This window comes from Staurois parvus, unplaced genomic scaffold (genome assembly GCF_062004578.1).
Source record: "Staurois parvus isolate SC_StPar_1 unplaced genomic scaffold, SC_StPar_1.0 ptg000147l, whole genome shotgun sequence".
Lineage (NCBI taxonomy): Eukaryota > Metazoa > Chordata > Amphibia > Anura > Ranidae > Staurois > Staurois parvus.
The window spans coordinates 6650001-6674607 of NW_028317943.1; the positions used below are offsets into that span (position 1 = coordinate 6650001).

The following is a 24607-nucleotide window of genomic DNA, read 5'->3' on the forward strand; positions in this document are numbered from 1 at the left end:
GTTATTTGTTTTTTCCCAAATGCCACTTTTTCCAACCAGGTGGCTGTTAAAGTAAGTGGAAAGAAACAAACATACTGGCAGGATCAACAGATAATACAGTTATGTTACAAGGGATGAATAAGGATTGATGACTGTAGCAATTCGATAAAAAAGGAAAAGCCACATGGTTATTTATTATTATTACATATTGTATATTATTTAATATTTTAGATTACCTGAAGAATTAAATCTTCCTCCAGACGGTCTGTGCAGTTTATTCTTTCAACAACATTGTCGGAACCATTATATTCCAAAACAGCACCCCGGGCATTTATTTCCCTTTTAAATCTGCTTACAACAAAATTACCATTGAGGACAAAATTTCCCTGACTGTCAGATAAAGCTGAAATAAAAATATATGAATGACAATATTAGAAAAATATACCATATTTTATATATAATAGCCATATTATAATTGCCTCGATTAAGTTACAGTACAGTGTCCTAGATAGTAGTGGTTCCTCTACTAGCTATAGCATTACCTATATGAGTGAGAACCTTTACAGTGCCTTCAGTGAACTTTTAATACAAAACTTTTAACCCAAGTATTTTTGATTTAGGAAAATAATGAAATGTATTTTTAAATACAGCTAATGAAAAGCTGAATCTTTCATTATCTTAGCTTCCTCCCTTACAAAGCAGTACTCAGATTGCAAAAGGGAGGGTCAGGGCTCTGGGCCAATCGTGATGCTATTGCTTTGGTTTGCTCAGTGCAGTCAGTCTAACACTGAGAACATACTTAGAGGAGGTAATGATAAAATAACCTTGTTAAGGTTGCTGTATTGGTGCTCATTCACTGTTCACTTGGCAGACTGGGGGCAAAAAAGAAAGCAAAACTTCAGTGGCTTTTTTCCTATATTCTCCCTTGAGATGGGTGAGTTATATTACCATCAGTTTAGCAAAAGAATGAAGTGGCATGGACCCACGGGGAATGTTTGAAACTATAACATTAAGGAAGAGCATCTACATAAGACAGTCAAACTGCTTTAGCAAAAAATTAGGCATATTTATACAATTATACAGCAGATACAAATAAGCAAGTATGTAATCTAACATCAAACACAATACAATTAATATATTCACTCCACTGTTGAATCACAGCAAAAACATGCATGCATATGGGTACAATAAGCTACATTTAAAACTTATAAGAGGAATTCAGTACCATGAATAAAGTAATGTAAAGGAAAGCTGATCCAAACCCTTGTTAAGGGAGAGGAGGTGGAAAAACCAGTACAGACGACTGTATGTGCCATCACTTCCGATTCCTGTTTACAGGAGTGATATCACTTCTGGTTCCTCCATGCTCTCAAGACTTGCCAGCCAAAGGATGGCTGGACCATGTGCCAATTGGCTTGTGATAGGGCAACAGCCAGCTGGGGGAAGCAGCTGACAATGGCAACCACTGTATATAAGGTACATGTGTTCCAGTGGTAAACTAGGGAGGTTCCTGAGAAAGGGGGTTTTTACATCCCTGAAAAATTGTTTTTTCTCCTCCTATCTCTTTTTATCATGGTCTTGCTCAGCTTTCCTTTTCATTACTCTATTCTGGGTACTGAATTCCTGTATATATTACTGAACATTAGCACTTATACGTTTTAAGTGTAGCTCATTGTATCAATAAGCATGCATATTTTTGCTGTGATTCAACAGTGGAGTGAATATATTTGTTGTATTGTGCTTGATGTTAAATGGCACACAGTACTTTGTTATCAGTACCTATTGTATGTATATGCCTAATACAAACTTTTGGCACTGACAGTATGCAAATATGTGGCCTCTCAGCTGACGGGCCTTAACGCAGAAAGGCGGCATATATGAGTACTAGAATGCAAACACAGCTGTGCCTAGAGCGCTCTCCTGGCACAGCTGTGGGTGGCTAACGATAAGCTCCCAATCAATACTTGTGATCAGGAGCTTTTTGCTCATGTGACCGCTGTGACCACAGCGATCACATGATCAGAAACTCCATCCTGTTTCCTAGCATCTGAAACCCCTTAAAGGGCCAGGAGGCGCCGGCACCAAGGGGTTTAATAGTATAGCACTAACAGACTGATGCACTGTGAAGAGTTTAAGCACCCTAAGTAATAATATGTTCTTGGTTGCTCAATGGTGTAGTTAATAGTGGTGTGCAAACCTTTATTGCTAAGAACATCTACATAGGGAATGAGGAATTAAGCTCCTAAAATGTTTGCTTGGAGTTAAAGACAATAGACAAATGTTTGAAAATTATACAATTAAAAAGTGATCAGGTAATTAAAGGTATTTTTTTGTAATGTTTTTCCTAAAAATTAAATTTCATATTTTCCTAACATACGCTATCATATATCCATGTATTACATGCACAGCTATGTAGACTCTCCCTCCTCCGCAGCAGTCCCCAAACTATGGCCCTCAGGCCGGTTAAGTACTGTTGGTTGCCATAAACCAATCCCTGTAATGAAAAGGCCCTGCATACACGAAAGGTGCAGCTGTCTGCAAAGTGGTAGCAGATGCCAGGTATATCATAGGCATTATTGGGCAGAATTGTCCCCTGATGGTGTCTGTAAAGTCCTGGCCACAATGTCACTGAACAGCAGTGCAGGACATTCCTCCCACAAGCAACAATATCACCATTCCATTGAGCACAAATGGACAGGCACTTGCTCTCTCACTGACAGTTATGTGGTGCTGTTCCTCTCACGGACCTCTGACAACAGTGGAGTGGCACTATTCATATTACTCAAACTGACCACTGGTATTAATTACTCTCTGACCACTGCCACTTTAGCATTCATTACTCCCACTAACCACTAACACAGGAACATTTATTATGCCCACACTACACTAGCACTGGTGCATTTATTATGCCTAATTTTAACAAAATTAAAATAAACTCAAATTTGTGCTAATGCAAACTAAATAAACACAAAAATACAGCAGTAGCTTGGAGAAAAAACGATATATAAAGCCTGCTAAAGAAGAAGTACAAAAAAGCTCTGGATCACAGGAGTGCAGTTTATTCTGCACTCCTGTGACCTGTTTTTAGTTGACAGCGGGCTGAAGCCCACTGTTGGCTGATGTCACGCAACCGGTCCAGGCTGGGGAACGATCCGGACTTTATTGTCCACCCTAGAGTCTGGAGTGGAACCTGGCTCAGCCTGTCAGCAATCTGCTGAGCCAGCTGCTCCCTCCCCTCCCACAGCCCAGCACTCCAATAAGCGTGGGGGAGGGAGGGGCAGAGCAGATAGTGGTGACTAACAGTCACCGCTCTCTGCTCACAGGGGTGGTGAGAACTGAGTGATCAACGGTCATGTGATTGCTGAGTTCTCACACTTAGAGCTGGTGGGGTACAGATGCAGCATCGGACCAATGCTGCATCCACCTAGGTAAGTATAATTTTGGGGGGGAAAAAAACCCCAAACATTTATTACTACTGCTAACCAGCGATTCAGGTCTATCTAATATTCCCACAAAATGAGGCATTTTCCAAAAAATCTTACTGGCCATAGTTCGGCACCCAACCCATTTGAATGACAATTCAGTGGGCCTTTGCATAATAGGGGACCCTTGTTCTAAAGGCTATCTGAATAACACTAGACTCACTTAGCCCCCGTGGTCAACACATGAAACACGTGAACACGTGAAATAAATGTTGTGCTTACATATAATTACCTAAATAATTGTCATCATCAGGTCTTCCTGAATAACTATGCTGATGCACATCAATATTTGTTGCTCCAGCTGGAATTTTAACAATGGTATTGTATCCTGAAAGAAAAACAAAAAACAATAACAATTTCAATTTTCTTTTAGTGATATAAGCCAAAGATAGTTAGAGGGTTACTACTACTGACAAAAATAACATTTTTAGCTAAGAAGCAAAATGCTATACTGCATAGACAGTGTGATCAGAGAAATCACAAAATTATTTTCCTTGCTATATGGCATATCTGTGCATCTATTGTTAACAGCTAAGAGTATAAGTGTTTATAAACCATTACAGACTAGCATTTTGAGTCACATCACAGACATCTGTACAAATTATAAATGCATTCCCCTTGAGAAAGTCAGTATGAACGAAACATGCGTAGGGGTTTGAACCTAATTCTGGTTGCTGAGATCTATGCCTTGCTGTGTTTCTGTGGATTCTGCCTGTGTTTTCAGCAGTGAAGGCTTTGCCTAGCCCAGGGGTCTGCAACCTTTAAGACATAAAGAGCCACTTGGACCCGTTTCCGAAGGGAAAAAAAGACTGGGAGCCGCAAAACCATTGCAACATTTAAAACAAATCCGACACTGCATATATTGCAAAAAGCGCTCTGGTCATGAAGGGGGTTTAAGGGCCCAGTAAGCAAAAGGTTAATCAGGGCCACAGTGTATCGTCATAATCACAGTTATAGCCTTAGGTCAGTGGTGGGCAATCTTTTTTTTCAACTGAGCCAAATCTCGCCAAAACCACGATTGAAATTTATTTTGAGAGCCACATTTTTAAAACTGAAAATACATCCCCCATATAGTAATTCATCCCCCATAGTAATTCATCCCCCATAGTAATTCATCCCCCATATAGTAATTCATCCCCCATAGTAATTCATCCCCCATATAGTAATTCATCCCCCATAGTAATTCATCCCCCATATAGTAATTCATCCCCCATATAGTAATTCATCCCCCATAGTAATTCATCCCCCATATAGTAATTCATCCCCCCTATAGTAATTCATCCCCCCTATAGTAATTCATTCCCCATATTGTGTCAATTCACTTACCTTTGCTCCGTGCGTTCCTCTCGCCGTGTTCCCGCGCCGTTCCGGTCTTCAGGGCGGACTGTGAGAGGAGAGGAGTTCGTCACGCTGCCCCGCCTACATCCTGACAGCCAATGTTTGCCACGCTCCGCGGGCCGGATTAAAAGGTCCGCCGGGCCGTAGTTTGCCCATTGCTGGGCTAGCTGCAGAGTCCTGACTTTTGGGGCGGCCGCTCGAGAGGAGGGAGGGGAGCGGGCGCCCGGCACACAGAAGAGCCGCATTAAAATGTGTAAAGAGCAGCGGCTAGCCGATCACTGAGCTACGGCAACCCTATTGCCTGTCACCTGGTGGGCAGTGTGCTCCGGAGCCGCAGCAAAGGTGAAAAAGAGCCGCATGCGGCTCTGGAGCCGTGGGTTGCCGACACCCGGCCTAGCCAAACCCTTGTTTGATTGATGTTGTATGCTGATTAACAAGGGTATTTATTTTATGTATTTTGTGTGGATTTAATAAAGTATGCTTGGTAGTATAGTATCACACTATGGGAGTGTCTTTTTGATATCCACATGTGTGTCCTAGGAATAGAATTGCTGAAGGAAGAAAAAGTTGTGTTTTAAGTGGAAAGCCTGAACCACCACTGCTCTGATTTTCGAGTCATCTAAACTGTGTTTGCCTAATCTTTTAGGTTAAGCACACAGTGTATAGTGAGGGCCCACTGCGCTGGATCACATACATGTACATGATTTCAGATTTAGGGGGTGCAAGTACGCTGTCCCGGCTGTGCTGTCACTGGCTCTAGCACATACCAATCACCGGGTCTCGACCAATGATTTATGGCCGGGAAACGCTGATCAGCGGAGTATATGACAGGAGAGAGCTCTGTATTTGTAAACAACACAGAGCTCCTGACTGAGAGCGGCAATGTCTCGGTTTTTGTCTCTCTGGCACATTGCTCATTTAAAACAGCACACAGTATACACATTAATACACTTGTTAGGCACACAGTTACTAACCCTTTAATTGCCCCTAAATGTTAACCCCTTCCCAGCCAGTGTCATTAGTACAGTGTCAGTGTATATTATTAGCACTGATCACTGTATTAGTGTCACTGGTGATGTCAGTTAATCAGTTCCCACAAAGTGTCAATTAGTGGCAGATTACCTATTATAAGTCACTGATTGCCGCCATCTCTTGTATTGAAAGCAATTAAATAAATAAAAATTCCAGTATATATACCATCATTCGTAGATGCTTTAACTTTCACGCAAACCAATTAAAATACACTTATTGAGATTTTTTTTTTACATTTTGGGTTACATTTATGAAGAAATTAATTTTTTTTTAATTTTTATTGGATATTTTTTATAGCAGAGATATATATATATATATATATATATATATATATATATATATATATATATATATATATATAACATTTTCTGTCTTTTTTTTAATATAAAAATAATTTTAAAAAAACAGTGGTGATCACATTCCAACAAAATAATGCTCTATGTGTGTGAAAAAAAATTATACAAATTTAATTTGTGTACAGTGTTGCATGAGGAAATTGCCAGTAAAAGTAATACAGTGCCAAATAGCAAAAAATGGCCTGGCCATGCAAGGGTAAAATCTTCTAGAGGGCAAGTGGTTATTGACTATACACCACTGGAAATTTGTTGCCTACATATATATATTTTTTGTGTGCATGTTGCGTTTACACCTAAATGCATCACTTAAGATGTATATATAGCCGCTGATTATATTAGTGTGTCTTATACTTTAATTTTGGGGTATTTTTTTTACTTAGAGCAGAAGGGTTGTTTTTATTGTGATGTACTATCAATACAAGCAAATGGCATAAAACACATTCATAATTTTAAATAGAGAATTTCCCACTTCTGAAGTCCCAAAGATAACACTATATTTGTCCTTACCTAGAACAGCGTTTTTCAACCACTGTGCCGCGGCACACTAGTGTGCCGTGAGATATTGTCTGGTGTGCCGTGGGAAAAATTCCAATTTCATCCGCAACATGTGGCCTCGGCTCACAAATAGACCAATCGTTAGAATCTAATGATTGGTCTATTTGTGAGCCGAAGCGCATGTTACGGACTATAAATAGCTCCGGTGTCACTGTTACACTGACAGGAGAAGACATCGCAGTAGATCGCCGATGCGCAGAAGAGCACCGAAGGATCTGGACTCTGGAGGATTATCGCGGACTCAGCACAGAAGAGCGCTGAGTGATGGATCTGGAGGAGACAGGAGCAGAAGAGCGCTGACTGATGGATCTGGATGGAGTGTGACGGACAGCGGCTATCTGGAGGAGACAAGCGCAGTAAGTACTGAGTGACAGTGAGACAGGAACAGATACTGCAGTGATGGACAAATTTTTGAAAAGGAAAGAACTGGACTCTGAACAAAATTCGGAGCCAGATAAGAGCCCAAGTATGAGTGGGGATCAAAAGAAAGCAAAGATGGTTAGCTCAAGGAAATTTCCCTGGCACAAGGCAATATAGCGAAAGCTATATTTCATTTGGATTTACTTTCACCGGAGATGCAAAGAAACCAACTCCACTGTGTGTGGTGAAAAGCTATCTAACAGTGCTATGGTCCCAAGTAAACTTAAACGCCATCTCCAAACGAAACACCCTTCGCTTCAAAACAAGAATGCAGACTTTTTTGTTCACCTGCATGAAAACACGGAGAAACAGGCAACTTTCATGAGAAAAACCACAAAGGTAAATGAAAGAGCTCTTAAAGCTAGCTATCAAGTTGCTGAACTTATAGCCAAGTCAAAAAAGTTGCACACTGTGGCAGAGACATTAATACTTCCCGCCTGCAAAGCTATTGTAGAGGAGATGCTCGGACCTGAAGCAGCTAAGTCAATATAGGCACAGAGGTAAATTTTTTTAACATTTTCTAATGGTGGTGTGCCTCGTGATTTTTTTCATAAAAAAAGTGTGCCTTTGCACAAAAAAGGTTGAAAAACACTGACCTAGAAGAATCACTTGTGCAATAAGATTGGGAACAATGTATATGTAAAGATTTACCACCAGATGGCAGCAGTCTCCAAGAAAAAAATCTACTGTGGCTGGTCAGAGTTTTATTTGGGGGAGGAGGTTATAAATAGAGCACAGTATCTAAATTTGTGGTCTTAGTAAAATAGACACAGCTTTCAAACATTAGTTTTGTTTGTAGTTCATATAGCATCCTTGTTAGTTGACAGACAAATATGTCAGTTAATAACCGCTATTGCTGGAAAAACAATTTTGAAGCATACACTGTTATGGCTGTTATTTATATACAACTAGGAACTTATTACAGATTATGAGGCCCCTTTCACAAGGGGCAGACCTATCAGTGGATCCTCTTGCTCCACTCAGCCCGCTGATCCCCACTCAGCAAGAAGATGACAGATCCATGTCCGCTCCGCTTGTGCAGAGCAGACACAGACACTGCCCACTGTCCTCTATGGGCTGTCGGATGGAAATGGACCGACTGTCAGTTTCCATGTGACTGTCATCTGATCTGATCAGCCAGCCGGATGGGGAACCCATCCCTTTGTTTTTAGTGGATAAGATCGGATTGGATGCAGGTGGGTGTAAATAGACACATGTCCGTTTACATCCACCGCTCCATAGTGTGCCATGGAGCGCCCTTGAAAAATGAATAGGCAGACCTGATCGGTCCGCTCATTTGAAATGGGCCTTAGAGAGAAATAAACATTTATGTTGCCTGTTGAAGAGACTTACTTTGTCTATTAGATTATTAAGTATTTTGACCATGCATAGCAGGACAGAAAGTAATGGAAATACAAAATGATAAGGTTGTCCTTGGAACAGAAGGTGAGGGTAAGTCATTAAATAGGGACACCAGTTCCTGGGACAACTGTCTATGCCAGAGGTGCTCAACCTGTGGCCCACGGGCCACACGTGGCCTTCTGAGCCCTCAGATGTGGCACTCAACCTTAAACCAGGGAAGTTAATTCTATTATATCCTGCTGGTTTGGTGCACTTTCTGAAAGAGCACCAAACTTCCTGAATGCAAGTGCACCACACCTACAAGATATAATAGAATTCAATGGCAAAGCGCAAATAACCCTCAGGTGCACTGAACCGCACCTGCAATGCAGTTAAACAGCAGTGCATCAGTGTGAAAGCAGCCTTATAGGGGGCCTAGGACAGTAAGCATGAGGGGCTGCAATGGTGACCCTGTCCCATGCTCCAGGGGGCCTGGGCGGCCTCCTATCACATTCTGTTTTACACTTGGACAGGAGAGGTGGCTGAGGCAGCATTTACAGGAACCAATCCCCTCCAATTTCCTCCTGCAACAGCTGAAATCCTGCTTCTCCTTTTTCTCCTGCAGGCATACAGCGGCTGCAGGAAGGAAAATGTTCATCATGCTATTCAAAATAAAAAATGTGAAATTCTGAACCATTTACTTTCATTGTGGCCCACGACTGGTTACCAAATCACTTAAGTGGCCCTCGCTTCTCCGTAGGTTGAGCACCCCTGGTCTATGAGGAGTTTTCTCCTGACTTAGGAAAGATGTCTACTCGCTTCCTAGTATTCTCTAGGAGTGGAAATGACAGATATCTCCTCAACAGACATAAAAAAGAAAGGTGTTCCAACTATACTCTAATGCAGGGGTCGGCAAGTCGTCGATCGCAATCTACCTGTTAACAGCAGGCAGCTGATGGGTGGATCACGAACACAACCCTGCATTGCTGATCTCTTCACTACATAGCGGAAAGCAGGCGATATCAAAGTACTGGATGGGGGTGGGAGTGAGAGCTACCAGAGTTAACTTTCACATTAACCAGCAGGTGATTGGTTGTTGGGTGGTCCTAGAAACCAATCACCAGCTTGTTAATGTGAAAAGTTAACTCTAGCAGCTCCCACCCTCCATCCAGTACAGTGATACCTCCTGCTCTTTGCTCTGCTGTACACCTGTGTAAGGCAGGAAAGTGCTACCTACACACTGATTTGTGTTTGTATGTGTATGGGGAGGAGGGAGGCAGAGGACACTAGGTTGGGGAGGAGGGGGTTTGAAGGGGGATAGGACACTGCTATGGGAAGGCAGAGTACACTACTGTATGGGGGACAGTGGACACTACTGGGAGGGGGGCACAGGACACTATGCTGTATTTTTATTGGGGGCTTGAGCATATGTTTTAAAGGGTACCCACCCTCCCCACACACACACTGGAGATTTTTATTTCCTCCATGTTGCTTAGGTAGACCTCAACCACAAAAGGTTGCCTGTCCCTGCCCTACTGTATCCAATACTAAAAAAAAAAATTAGCATTGGCTGGAAGGAAACAGTTACTGAAGAAAACAAATAGGCTGCAAATGTTGGCATCCCTTTGGAAATGTTAGTTGCCTGCCTGCCTTTGGCTGTATGGGGGACAGAGGACACTACTGGGAGGGGGGGGGGCAGAGGACACTATTAGGAGGGGGGGGCACAGGACACTATGCTGTATTTTGTATTGGGGGCTTTAGAGTTTGTTTTAGAGGGTGCCCACACACACACACACACACACACACTGGAGATTTTTATTTCCTCCATGTTGCTTAGGTAGATCTCAACCTCAAAAGGTTGCCTGTCCCTGCGCTAATGTATCCAATACTAAAAAACAAAATTAGCATTGGCTGGAAGGAAACAGTTACTGAAGCAAACAAATAGGCTGCAAATGTTGGCATCCCTTTGGAAATGTTAGTTGCCTGCCTGCCTTTGGCTATAAGCAAGCACCAAGTGAAGCTGATGCAAAGTCAGAACCCTAGATCTGTGCATCTTTCTCTATGCTAGTAGTTTAAAGTACCTAAATCATTAGATCAACCAATGTTCCATGCATCTAACATCTTTAGATATAAAAGTTAGAGATGCCAGCTAACATATTTCTCTTATTACAGGGTGCCTATAAAAGTAGTAAACTATAAAACATAAACTTAATAGTTAAAATTATAAACATATTTACATCTTTAAAGACAGTAGTGTTTTTGTAGGATTAGCTGTGTGAGATGAACAATTTTTAATCTGCAATCAGATTGTCTGGTAGACCAAGCAAATCATATAAATAGTCTTCTATAAATTGACGTTCTGTTGTATCGTAAGTCAGTTTGTCAAGGTGCTCATGTTAATCAGTCTACAAATTCTGCAATGCTCCAATGAAACCCTAAAAAATAGTCCACTTCAATTCACTGCCGTTTTCATGAATGGTATAATTTGTGCCATAAACAAAATCATGAAATGAGTTGTTCAGATAATATGAAAGCAAAATCCTATACATTGACATGCAGGCAATGGCCATTATCATTTCACACAGAAACTTGGATGGCTATGGTTGCTGTGCAGTATATCAAGTCAAGCAAACAAAATCTCTTTGACTATTCACAAAAATGACACCAACCTGAGCTCAACTGACTGTTTAACGTGTAACTGTACAGTAATAAAACATGCAGAGCTTTGCAAACCCAGTGAGAATATGGTGTATCAACATACCATACTGAGCTTTATTGAAGGTTCCTGCCACAGTTTTACAGGAGGAATTATCACCGCCACAAACACCACATTTATCTTTCCTTGCTTTGGAATTTAAAACATGATCACAACCTGCTTGCTAGAAGAAAAGAAAAAAAGGTGATGAAATGCAGAGCATAGCACACATGGAATATAACCTGCAAACTCATTTTTTTTTTTTTTGCTTTTCTGTGAAACAGCCTCTATGACGTGGACTGGTACAGCAAGCTATCATTGCAAAGTACTTAGTACTCTGAATTTTCCGACTACTACGGTTATAAAAGCCATCCTGTCAACAGGTTTTATGATATAATAAATGACAGCAAATGATGTGTGAACAAACCAAGAATTAAAGGATAAGAGCACTTGCCTACCCCAGCACTTTGACTATATCTTGACTTTGCATCTTGCCTCATGCCACACAGCTTTTGACTGATCTCTTCAGTAATGATTCAAGGAGTATTGGTGCAATTGTGCTGAGCTTTCCATCCAAATTAATGGAAAGTCACATTGGGCGCATGGAGGTTTTCTGAAGAAATGGCACAAGGCAGGTTGCATATGTATTATCAGACAGTGATGTTGTAGGTAACTATTCTAAGCTGAAAGTACAGGGGAAGAGAATAGGGGTACTGTATTTATAAATTTTTCTATCCTTCAAACTACAAATTGAAGACCTTGACAATTTTAGAATCAGCAGTCAGAACTAGACTGCTGTTTCTGATTCCATTCTTAAGCAATAACAGGAGAGATGTCTTGCTGCAGGTAATATTTTCTTGGGAGATGGAGCAAAGAGAGCCTCTTCATTTTCATTTTTAATTTTCAATTCATCCTGAAAATCCAATTTAAAAAATGTATTTGTCTTAGATTTATTTGAAAATGTCTGATGGAAGTCTTAAAGTGTTACTAAACCCACAACAGTAAAATCAGCCTGTATATGCAGTAAAGCATGCTTGTTATATTCACTGTGGAAACAAAGGGGTTAATCCTCTGTATTGTGTAAAAATGATGTTTGATCTGGTCTTCTCTGATCCTCTGCTTTTTATACTGTCTCCATTCCATCTGCTGATAAAACAGAGCCTTGCAGGCAAGCTGCACATGCTCAGTTTGGTGTGTATTACTAGATAGTTTTTTCTTTTCTTGGAAGAGTGCATGTGATCAGCACAGAGCCAAACAGTGCTTTTCAGACAGAGGGTCAGGGGTCCTGCAGTCTCATAGGACAATCAGGGGAAAATGAAAAGTTCTCCTAAAAGCTTTCACCAGTGCTTAGCTGGACATTGGTAGAAGTAATAAGACTTCTTTAACTGCTGATGAGAAAAGGTATTTAGCAGTTTATATTTACTAAAATAATTGCAATTTCATATTGTATGTACTGTTGGAGGCCAGATATAGTGAATGCAGGGTCCTGGGTTTAGTAACAATTTAAGGCAAAGCAAAGATGGCACTAAATGTGTATTCAAGGCATGTCAGCATCATCTTTAATGCTTTACCCTCTCCTAAATTGAATGGGGCTATTTGAGGATACAGTAGAAGCACATGTGAAATGTAACCCATCCATCGCTATCTCAGTCTCAGAACTGAGATAGGAGTGAGACCATACACTATCTAGAATTAAGACTGTATTCTAGCTGGTGTCTACAAGGCTTAAAGTTGGCAACAATCACGCTGTTAAGTAAATAAGAGATGGCAGTAAGCACAGATGAAAATGGAATGCCTAAAGCATGAAGGCATGGTTAACCATGTCAGAACAAAAAATTGAACCAGGCGTAGAAATGGCTTACATACATGAGTGCATTCCGTGTCACAAGTGCGCTTAGCTCAGCTGACAATGCTCATGCATAATGTGAAAATGAGTGATTAAAGAAAGCATTGAACAAAACACTGAAATTCCAGGAAGGTCAGCAAACACCATCTGCATCACACTCATAAAACACATCTAGCGCTGTCATATTAAAGACTAAAAATGTTTGGCACAGTCACCAAGCAATCATATCAGTGGCTAGTATACATATACACTTTAAGCTTTTTACATATTCTGTCATAAAGTAAACATGACTGCTTTTTTTTTTTAAGAAAGCTAATTAGAAGACAAAATAATAAACCAATCCGAGCAAACATAAAAATTGTAATAATACACAGACACATATATACAAAGTACATACACACATTTTTATTCATACCCTGCACAACCCTTGAACACACAAGTCATCCGTTTCAGGACCACAAGGAGTACCATCAACAACTCTGTCTTTCAGCTGGTAATAGGACGACGTCCCAGAAACACGACAAAATAGCTTGCAGCGATCTTTCATTAGGACTGTACAAACAATACAACATTTTATTCTGTTACTGTGAAGCTTCTGCATCAAGTGCTGTTTTTATTTTTCAGGAAAAAAGGTCCCTCTTAATACTTACTGCCACTATATTTTGGAATCCAGCGTACATTAGTCGTAAGACCATTGATGTTGAAATGTTTGCCATCATAATGAGAACACTGCACTTCTCTAAAATCTCTCTTTCCTTTCGCACAGGAATCAGTATTGCAAGATCGAAATTTCACTCTCCTCCCTACACAATATTTGCCACCATTTCTTGGTCTGAAAACAATTTAACAACAATTACTGCCAACCTATATTCTGTAATGTCAGCACAAACATTAAAAATTTGTTTAAAAAAAAAGGGAAAAAATGTTAAAAGATTCAGCTATATGGTTGTTTATGTAGATGCACACAAAGCCAAAAAACATAAAGCAATATTATACAGCATTTAACCTCCCTAGCGGTCTGATTATGTCCATATTTCTGTGCTCAAAGCGGTACATTTTTTTGCATGGAAATATGTATTTTTTTTTATTGTAGGCCTGTAATTTTTAGGAATAACTCACTGAAATCTGTCCGAACAAGAGTCTAGTAAAAATCCCGGGTAGGATAAAACTTGAAACACAAAAACATAAATTATAATTTAATAAATACTCATAAAAAATAATAATATAATAATAATAAATTTAATTCAATAATATAATCAAACCAAAAACACTGAAATTTGAAATATAGCGCCAAGTTCGCACATCACTGAGCAAAGTCGCAAAATCGTTTTCAGTGTCTGATGACGAATTTCCCCACGAATCATTATCACTCAATTCTGCAAGTAGCTCTAATTTACTATCGCTGTTCTCTAGCTGGTCTAAAACCACTTTTGACCTAAAGGGCCGCTTTTTGGATGCCATGGACGTTTCTCAGTTTCCAGGCAGAAAGAACAGTAAAAATGCAGGCAGGGCACAGGACAAAGCACTCAGGACAAAATGTATGTGAAATGCTTTGATACAGTAATGTTTTACTCTGTTATTTTAGTGAATTTAGTGAATGTCACTTTTACAACTTTCAAATTTCCCGCCAGTTCCGTCCCCGTATGTCCCGACGTCGCAGGGAACAGAACCCAGAAGACAGATGCCAGCATCCACCGGAGGACATGGCCGGGGACACTGCAGGGGGGACATCGCGGGAGCACAGGACAAGGTAAGTGCAGAAGAGATCCCGAAGCAGCCCTGCAGGGTATTCCCGAGTGTAGCTCGGGGTTACCGCTTGTGGTACTGAAACTTTACCCCGAGCTACACTCGGGAATACCGCCAGGGAGAATACGTTTGAAAAAGCATTAAGTAACCAAAAAAACATAATTAACCTTAAATAGCTAAAGAAAACCAGGACTACAGTTCTTTTAAGTTATTGTGAGTCTAGTAGGACGAGACATGAAAAAAACACAGTATTTCTGGTTCTTGTTCCAATTTTATAATGCACAATATGACCTTTGTAAATAATGTATATGCTCAATGTATTGTTTGGGAAATTCCAATATGGTACACAGGACCCCTTCCTAGTTGTCTGAATCATATTTATGTAGCACTAACCCCTTAGGAGTTGCTGAATTATTTTCAGGCTCCCTGTGGCTTTGGACCCATCTCTGAAAGCCCAACCCCTGCTGACACCACAGTACACTCTTAACTGGAATAAATCACCACCAGAAAGTAAACTCACACACTGATTGCAGTAAACGAGTAAGAGGTTTATAGCAAACTTCAATATAGCTTGGTTACACAGCATAAACAGAATTGTTATGTGAAAAGTCAGTTTGAACTGAGAAAAGACAACACTTATCACAGAATCTCACTTAGTGTTAGCAGGCCTGCTTTTCAGAAACTAACCCAATACCTTCAACCTGAGCTGGTCTTACAGTTCCCAGTGAGCAGCGAGAACTATCAAATGGGTAGACTAGCTCACTTTGGGCCCTCAGGACCTGATAGTAAGAAGATAGCCTGAAATAAGGAAACAAGCTCTTTACCCCAAAACAATCAATGTTCTTTAAAGGCAATGAGTCTTTTGTGCGTGTGATGGGGCCCAGTTAGTGCAGTGAGCAGAAGCGTGGATTATGATTCTCTGAGGAACAATGCAATAAAGAGAGGGAAGAACAGCAATTTACTGGTGTAATGTTCCTTTAAGGCACTACACCCTGTTCCAAATTATTATGCAAATTCTATTTAAGTGTCACAAAGATGAAATATTTTGTTTTTCAGTTTAACTCATGGATGGCATTGTGTCTCAGGGCTCTTTTGATCGTTGAAAACAATCTCGGACACCTGTGATAATTAGATTGGCTGGTGAGCCCAATTTAAGGAAAAACTACTAAAGGAGGGTGTTCCACATTATTAAGCAGAGCACCATTTTCAAGCAATATGGGGAAGAAAAAGGATCTCTCTGCTGCCGAAAAGAGTAAAATAGTTCAATGCCTTGGATGAGGTATGAAAACATTAGATATTTCACGAAAATGTAAGCGTGACCATTGCACTATTAAGAGATTTGTGGCTAATTCAGAGCCAGATCCATGCATCGGGTCAAGAGAGCAGCTGCTAAAATACCATTACAAAGCAGCAAACAGATATTTGAAGCTGCTGGTGCCTCTGGAGTCCCACGGACATCAAGGTGTAGAGTCCTCCAGAGTCTTGCAACTGTGCATAAACCTTCTCTTCGGCCACCACTAACCAATGCTCACAAGCAGAAATGGCTGCATTGGGCAGAAAAATACATGAAGACTAATTTTCAAACAGTCCTGTTCACTGATGAGTGCCGTGCAACCCTGGTTGGTCCAGAGGGATGGAGTAGTGGATGGTTGGTGGTCGGCCACCCTGTTCCAACAAGGCTGCGACGTCAGCAAGGCGGTGGTGGAGTCATGTTTTGGGCCAGAATCATGGGAACAGAGCTGGTTGGCCCCTTTAGGGTCCCTGAAGGTGTAAAGATGACCTCTGCAAAGTATGTGGAGTTTATGACTGAACACTTTCTTCCCTGGTATAGAAGGAAGAACTATGCTTTCCGTAATAAAATCATCTTCATGCATGACAATGCACGATCCCCTGCTGCAAAGAATATCTCTGCATCAATGGCTGCTATGCGGATAAAAGGAGAGAAAGTCATGGTGTGGCCTCCATCCTCCCCTGACCTCAATCCTATTGAGAACATTTGGAGCATCCTCAAGCAAAAGATCTATGAGGGTGGGAGGCAGTTTACATCCAAACAGCAGCTCTGGGAGGCTATTCTGACATCTTGCAAACAAATTCAAGCAGAAACAGTCCAAAAACTCACAAGCTCAATGGATGCAAGACTTGTGAAGCTGCTATCAAATAAGAGGTCCTATGTTAAAATGTAATGTGACCTGTTAAAATGTTTAAAAAGTTAAAATGTTAAAAGTTTGATTGAAATAGCTTTTGATTTCAGTAAATACGCTGCAAACACAACAAATGACAATTTTCAGTTCTTTACAACCTATAAAGCGTTTTGAAACTTACTGTGCTTAATAATTTGGAACAGTGCAGTGTAAGTTTTTTATGTTTAAAAAAAATACTGTTATCATTAGGAGGTTTGTTCAATAAAATTTGAATTGTACTCTTAACAGTTGATAACATGAGAATTATGCTGACTGTTATGTACATCAATTATTTAGGTACATGAGAAAAATATCATTTGCATAATAATTTGGAACAGGATGTAGTCACTACTGAATCTAAAGCAACAAGTGGCTAAGCTGGTAAAAGTTATTGTTGGCACAGGGCAACTCTTCTCTGGACTGCAGGACTATTGGCAACAGAAAAAGGCCTCCTTAGTAGAGTGAATTGATGATGGTGACACAGTGGTGGTTCAGCCTATGGACTGGCTGTCCTGCTATCAGCTCTGATGATCGGGCTGTGCTAATTGTGGTCAGACGATAGCAGCTGAAGGAACTAGGCCGCAACTTCTAATAACTATGTGCAATGTCCACGACTGTGTGCAGGGAAATAGCAAAGGTAGAGCAGGTGTCAGTGTTCCCTGTCATCCAAGGGATGGCAAATTCTGGCAGTCCTTCTCTCTCCTTTGACAAGTCACTTTGATAAATCACTTTTACTGTACATACTCCACACATAGTGCAGTATGTACAGTAAAAGTGATTTATTAAAAATAGAATTGCACTCACATTATAAAATGCTGAACAGGCATTAACAGGTACAGCGGGGCCGCAGCTTCCACGTCTCCAAGCACTCTGGATCCGCATACATAGGTATCATCACAGTCATGTGACTTCCTCAGTAGTAGGAGATTTTTCAAGTAAGCATATATTGGATTGTCAAATATAACTATTGTTTGTGTTGTTATTACAATGGTGATGTTATAAAATGAAAGTATATGCTGTGACCAGGGGCGTATCTGCCGTGAGGCAAACAGGGGCAGACCATGTCGGGTGCGGGCGGGCTCGGCTTGGCTCGGGTGGGGAGGACGGTCTCAGCTGGGCTGTGCTGTTCGCAATCCCTGACCTTCTCCTGTATCCTGTCCACATTATCTTACCGTCTCCTGTCCACAGTCTCTGACCATCTCCTGTATCATGTCCACAATCTCTGGCAATCTCTTGTATCGTGTCTGCAGTCTATCGCCATCTCCTGTATCATGTCTGCAGTCTCTGCCCATCTCTTGTATTGTGTCTGCAGTCTCTGGCCTTCTCCTGTATCCTTTCCACAATCTCTGACCATCTCCTGTGTCCTGGCTGCAGTCTCTGAACATCTCTTGTATCGTGTCCGCAGTCTCAAACAGCCTCCTGTATCATGTCTGCAGTCTCTGACCTTCTCCTGTATCATGTTCGCAGTCTCTGACCATCTCCTGTAACATGTTTGCAATATCTGACCTTCTCCTGTATCCTGTCCGCAGTCTTTGACTGTCTTCTGTAGTATGTCTGCAGTTTCTGACCATCTCCTGTATCATGTCCACAGTCTCTGACCATCTCCTGTATCATGGCAGCAGTCCCTGACCATCTTATGTATTATGCCTGCAGTCTCTGACCATCTCCTGTAGTATTTCTCCAGTCTCTGACCACCTCCTGTATGATAGCTGCAGTCTCTAACCACCTCCTGTATTATGCCTGCAGTCTCTTACCATCTCTTTTATTATGGTTGCAGTCTCTGACCATCTCCTGTATTATGCCTGCAGTCTCCGACCATCTCCTGTATTATTCCTGCAGTCTCTGACCATCTGCCATATTATATCTGCAGTCTCTGACCATCTCCTGTATTATGCATGCATGCAGTCTCTGACCATTTCCCATAGTATGTCTTCAGTCTCTGACCATCTCCTGTTTAATGTCTGCAGTCTCTGACCATTTCCTGTAGTATGCCTGCAGTCTCTGATCATCTTCTGTAGTATATCTGCAATCTCTGACAATCTCATGTATTATGTCTGCAATCTCTGACCATCTCTGTATCATGTCCACAATCTCTGACCAATTCCTGAGATGGAGCTCCAATAAGAAGAGGTAGAGCCTAAAGAGGAAGGGGTGAGATTTACAGATGAAGGGGTGGATCTTAAACAGGAAGGGGTGGGGCAAATTTAGATGTGGGGGCACCCAATCTTAGTCTTGCCGAGGGCAGCACAAAAACAAAAAATACACCACTGGCTGTGACCATAGATCTCTTTTAAAATTTAGCAGCACCATTCTAAATGCGTGCTTCCTTCAATTAGCAAATCTAGTTAGATAAACTATATACTTGCAATACCAAATAAAAGTAGCAAATACTAGGAAAAGCCAGCCCGTCCCACCCCCATCCCACAGATTCTATTATAGAACCAATCTCAGTTTAAGTTAGCCATTGCTTCATGTCAAAGGCAGAACAGGCTATGTCTTTTACCAAATAGCTTACAATCTAGATACACTGGGGCATTTGAGATTATATACAATAATTCTGGTAAAAAATGTTTTAAATTAGCTAATTAGTTCCACTGTAGAGCATAGGAGCTTAAGTCAATCACTAGTGTGAAAATTATAAACTCCTATAGTAGATTAATATCAAATTAGAAAAGGTTCTGGAAATGAACAATGTACCAATTTTAGGATTATTAAAGCCTTACAAAACAGTAAAGCTGTAAAGTCTTTACAGAAACAGTAACATAAATAATGCATAACTCATCTTGCAAATCTTACTCAGGTTGATTGCAGCTTCTAGAAGATGTTTTAATTCCACCACCACAGGTTCTTGAACATGAACTGTATGGCTCCCATGATCCCCAACCACCATCGACAGAACGAGCATCAACTTTGTCAACACAAAGGCCACTGCGACAATGCTAGTCAGTGAAAAAAAAAAGGTATTTCAGGGGCAACCAATACATAATAATGTGTGGTTCTAGAGCAGCTAAATAGAAGACAGATGTTCTACTTCATTTTTGGTAAACATTTGATAAAGTCTTTTTGAAAAAGAAACACATTGCAATGAGGAGCAGGTGACTCGGGTGAATCAGCACTTGCGGTTTTCCAAGCTATAGAGCCACTGAGCTGTTCAATGGAGCAAAAATAGGGCTTTGATCTGTTTTAAAAAAATGGTTATTGACAGATGCAAATGTAAACGGATGATCATCCGTTTACATCAGTTTTTTCATAGAGATGCATTGATGTCCATTTTCCATCCGTCAACGGATGGATGAAAAACAGAAAAATGGTCTGCATTTGTGAAAGGGGCCTTATACTGTTTTTATACATTTTAAAGTTAATGTTAATACACTACTGGAACCCATTATTATTTTCTCACTGAGAAAAATAAAAGCAATAAAAAGTTGAACACTAGAGATATACAATATAAAAGTGTTTATAAAACGTCTGCATAATGAAAATAGATATGCAAGACAATGGAGAAGCTTACCCTTCCATGTCCACAGTCACTTCCGTCAGCCAAAGGCATATGTTGTGTAAAACATCCTTTATGCATTCCTTCAGTACTTGTGCACCACAGTCTCTTGCACTGTTTCTGATATAAAAGAAGCAAAATATTTTATTATCTATTCATATTCCATTTACATCCCCATTAAGCAAAGTGGTCTTTATTTTACAAGTAATTAGAGTAACATTGTAAGAAGCAAAACCTAATAACCTGGTTCATAAAATGTTTATTTACAGTGAAATTAACTCATGTCAGGAACATAGCTTTAAAGTTAACCTGTGATTTGCCCTTGTAGGGTATAGGGAAGCACTGTGTGAAGCAACTGTTTGGTAAAGCACCAGTGGCAACACCAGTGCTGCCACTTAACGGTAAGGAGACAGCACTCTGTCCTGTGCAAGCAGATGATCCTGGCAGCAAGGGGACAAGAGAACAAAAGAAAGATAAGAATAAGTTTCTGTGGGACCCCGATTTTAAAGATGAATTCCAGGTATGGTATAGTTTGACATAATTACAGTTAGGTCCATATATATATGCACACAGGCACGGTTTTAGTTTTTTCAGGTATTTACCAAAACGTATTCAAGCCATAGTTATATAATGGATTTGGGCTGAAAGTGCACACTCTCAGGTTTAATTTGAGGGTATGTACATCCATATTGGAGGAAGGGTTTAGGAATTACAGCTCTTAAGAGTAGCCAGACCCCCTTTTTCAAGGGACCAAAAGTAATTGGACAAATAAATATAATCATAAATAAAATGTTCCTTTTTAATATTTTGTTGAGAATCCTTTACTGGAAATACCTGCCTGAGTCTGGAACCCATGGACATTACCAAAGACTGCGTTTCCTCCTTTCTGATGCTTAGCCAGGCTCTAACTGCAGCTGTCTTCAGTTGTTCTTTGTATGTGGGTCTTTCTGCCTTTAGTTTTGCCTTAAGCAAGTGAGATGCATGCTCAATGGGGTTGAGATCAGATGATTGACTTGGCCATTGCAGAATATTCCACTTCTCTTCCTTCAAAAGCTCCTGGGTTGCTTTTGCAGTGTGTTTTGGATCATTGTCCATCTGTACTGTGAAGTGCCATCCAATCAACTTTGCTGCATTTGGCTGAATCTGGGCTGACAGTATATCTCTAAACACTGCAGAATTCATCCGGCTGCTTCTGTCTTCTGTCACATCATCAATAAACAACAATGACCCAGTGCCATTGAAAGTCATGAATGCCCATGCCATCACACTGCCTCCACCATGTTTTACAGATGACGTTGTGTGCTTTGGATCATGAGCTGTTCCAAGCCTTCTCCACACTTTTTTCTTCCCGTCATTCTGGTACAGATTAATCTTAGATTCATCGGGCCAAAGAATGCTTTTCCAGAACTGGTCTGGCTTTTTTAGATTTTTTTGGCAAAGTCTAATCTGGCTTTTCTATTCTTCAGGCTTATGAATGGTTTACACCTTGTGGTGAACCCTCTGTATTTGCTCTCATGAAGTCTTCTCTTGATTGTAGACTTTGAGAATGATGTACCCACCACCTGGTCAGTGTCCTTCATTTGTATGGATGTTGTGAATGGGTTTTTCTTTACCATAGAGAGGATCCTGTGATCATCCACCACTGTTGTCTTCCATGGACATCCATGCCTTTTTATGTAGCTGAGCTTACTAGTGTGTTCTTCTTTCCTCAGAATGTACCAAACTGTTGATTTGGCCACTCCTAATGTTAATGCTATCTCTCTGATGGATTTGTTTAGTTTTTGAAGCCTATCAACGACCTGCCTCACTTGTATGGACAGCTCCTTTGAACGCGTGATGTAGGTTCACAGCAATACATTCCAAATGCAAATAACACACTTAGAATCAATTCCAGACCTTTTACCTGCTTAATTGATGAAGCAATAATGAAGGAGTAGCCCACATCTGGCCACGAAACAGCTGTAGATTCAACTGTCCAATTACTTTTGATCCCTTGAAAAAGGGGGGATGGCTACTCTTAAGAGCTGTAATTTCTAAACCCTTCCTCCAGTTTGGATGTACATACCCTCAAATTAAACCTGAGAGTGTGCACTTTCAGCCCATATCCATTATATAACTATCGCTTGAATATGTTTTGGTAAATAGCTGAAGAAAACTAAAATTGTGCCTGTGTCCAAATATATTTGGACCTAACTGTATGTTGGTCCACCAAGGTAACTACAGTATGTATATACCATATCTGGCTAATACCTCTGGAAGCTGAAAATCACTGAAGTAGATGCTGCTACTCCAGTGATCTCCTCTTGCTTCTGGTTCTGGTGAGCAGCAAACCTGATGTATTCTGAACACAAGAGGATGGCCGTACAGAATGGTTGCCATTCAGAGATTGCTTTGCATTTTCTGAATAAATGCAAAGTCTTCTCTGATTTGATTGGATGAGATGGAGAGGTGAGGCAGTGACATCACAAAGTATATTATATACATAATTACAATACATCGATTGAAGCCAAACCAATGTAAATATGTAAAAATGTCATGTGATGCACGGCGCAACGCATCGGATGGAAGTGTGACATAATTTCCGGTTATGGAAACGATCGTCGCCATCTTTGTTTACAAGTATCCATGCTGTTTGAGGATGAATAGCCCCATTACTCTTGTGAGTGCATCCTTTGTTGTTTTTATGAAGTTTTAATAAATTAACTTTACTGCACTATGAGGGGTTAACCGTACATGATATCCTATTGGTTTAGGTGATGTGGAGCTTTCAGTGACCAGAAAACACAGAGGAAAGGAAGATTTAGAGTATTGCCTTATTTGACTTATGTGATGTGGGTCAGTCAGTGGAGATGAGCGTGCATGCCTGGTGGTGGTGGATATCACACGTATATATTAAAGGAGAAGATTCACGGAATTATACCTCTGTTATTCACTTTGTTATGGACTGTCACTTTGCATTTACTCTCACAGTATCTAAATGATTATTTATTAATAATTTTTATTTTCATCAATTGTGCATATTACTTGTTCATCAATATGTCATAGATTATTTGTTTTTATGCCCCATGCTAGGGAGCTATTTGGACTTTTATTTACACTATTTTCTTTGTGTCACAAATATTCGTGTGGTATTACACATTTTTTTGTCTCTTTAATAAGGACATTATTATTAATAATCATGGATTGAGTTGAATATATCTATATAATATATAAACACTGTATTTCTATTTATTTATGTTTTTTGTGTAGGGGTAGTAGTTTTTTAGCGCAGCACTATTTCTCTTATGTAAAAATTTACCATGCCTGGAATATATTTTTAAGTTTTCAAAGAACAACTAGAGGAACATAATGTAATCAGGCAGTTTGTCTACAAATGCCTCCTAGGTCTAAACAAATGTAAAACATATTTCTAAATCAACAGACATATATTATGTTAACCACTTGCCCTCCTGAGGATTTACCCTCCTTCCTGACCAGGCCATTTTTTGCGTTACGGCACTGCATTACTTTACCTGACAATTGTGCAGTAATGCAATGCTGCACCCAAATGAAATTTATGTCCTTTTTTTTACAAAAATTGGGCTTTCGGTGGTATTTGATCGCCTGTGCATTTATTTTATGCACTATGAAAAAAAAAGACCAACAATTTTGAGGAAAACAACAATATTTTTTACTTTTTGCTATTAAACATGTCCAGTAAAAAAATTTTAAAAATCAAATTTCGTCATAAATTTACACCAAAATGTATTCTGCTACATTTCTTTGCTAAAATAAAAATCCCAATATGTGTAAATTCATTGATTTACATGAAAGTTATAGTGTTTGCAAATGGCGGTATAGATACTGGAATTTCTTTTTTTTTTTTTTTTACTAGTAATGGCGGCAAACAGCGACTTATAACGGGACTGTGGCAGGCATTCTAACACTCGGGGAGAACTGACTAACTGCCACTGACATCCCCAGTGACACCAATACAGTAATCAGTGCTAAAGAAAAAGCACTGACACTGTATAATGGCACTGGGCAGGAAGGGGTTAACATGAGGGGTGATCAAAGGGTTAATTGTGTGCAGGGAGTGTTTTGCATAGAGGGCGGTGTGTGTGGACTTTACTGTAATCACACTGTTCTGGATGGCTGTACT

The 24607-nt window shown here is 40.2% G+C and overlaps 1 protein-coding gene across 1 annotated transcript in view; it reads right to left on the reverse strand.

The window, feature by feature from the left end:
- Window positions 1-24607, reverse strand: part of ADAMTS20 (ADAM metallopeptidase with thrombospondin type 1 motif 20) — a 298171-nt gene that overhangs the window by 134973 nt on the left and 138591 nt on the right. Inside the window, exons 11-17 of the mRNA XM_089674002.1 lie at window positions 20482-20586; window positions 19767-19909; window positions 13695-13876; window positions 13460-13596; window positions 11265-11382; window positions 3694-3789; window positions 216-382 (exon numbers count right to left, since the gene is read on the reverse strand). Coding sequence (XP_089530128.1) covers window positions 216-382; window positions 3694-3789; window positions 11265-11382; window positions 13460-13596; window positions 13695-13876; window positions 19767-19909; window positions 20482-20586 — 948 coding nt within the window. The remainder of the gene's footprint in view (window positions 1-215; window positions 383-3693; window positions 3790-11264; window positions 11383-13459; window positions 13597-13694; window positions 13877-19766; window positions 19910-20481; window positions 20587-24607) is intronic.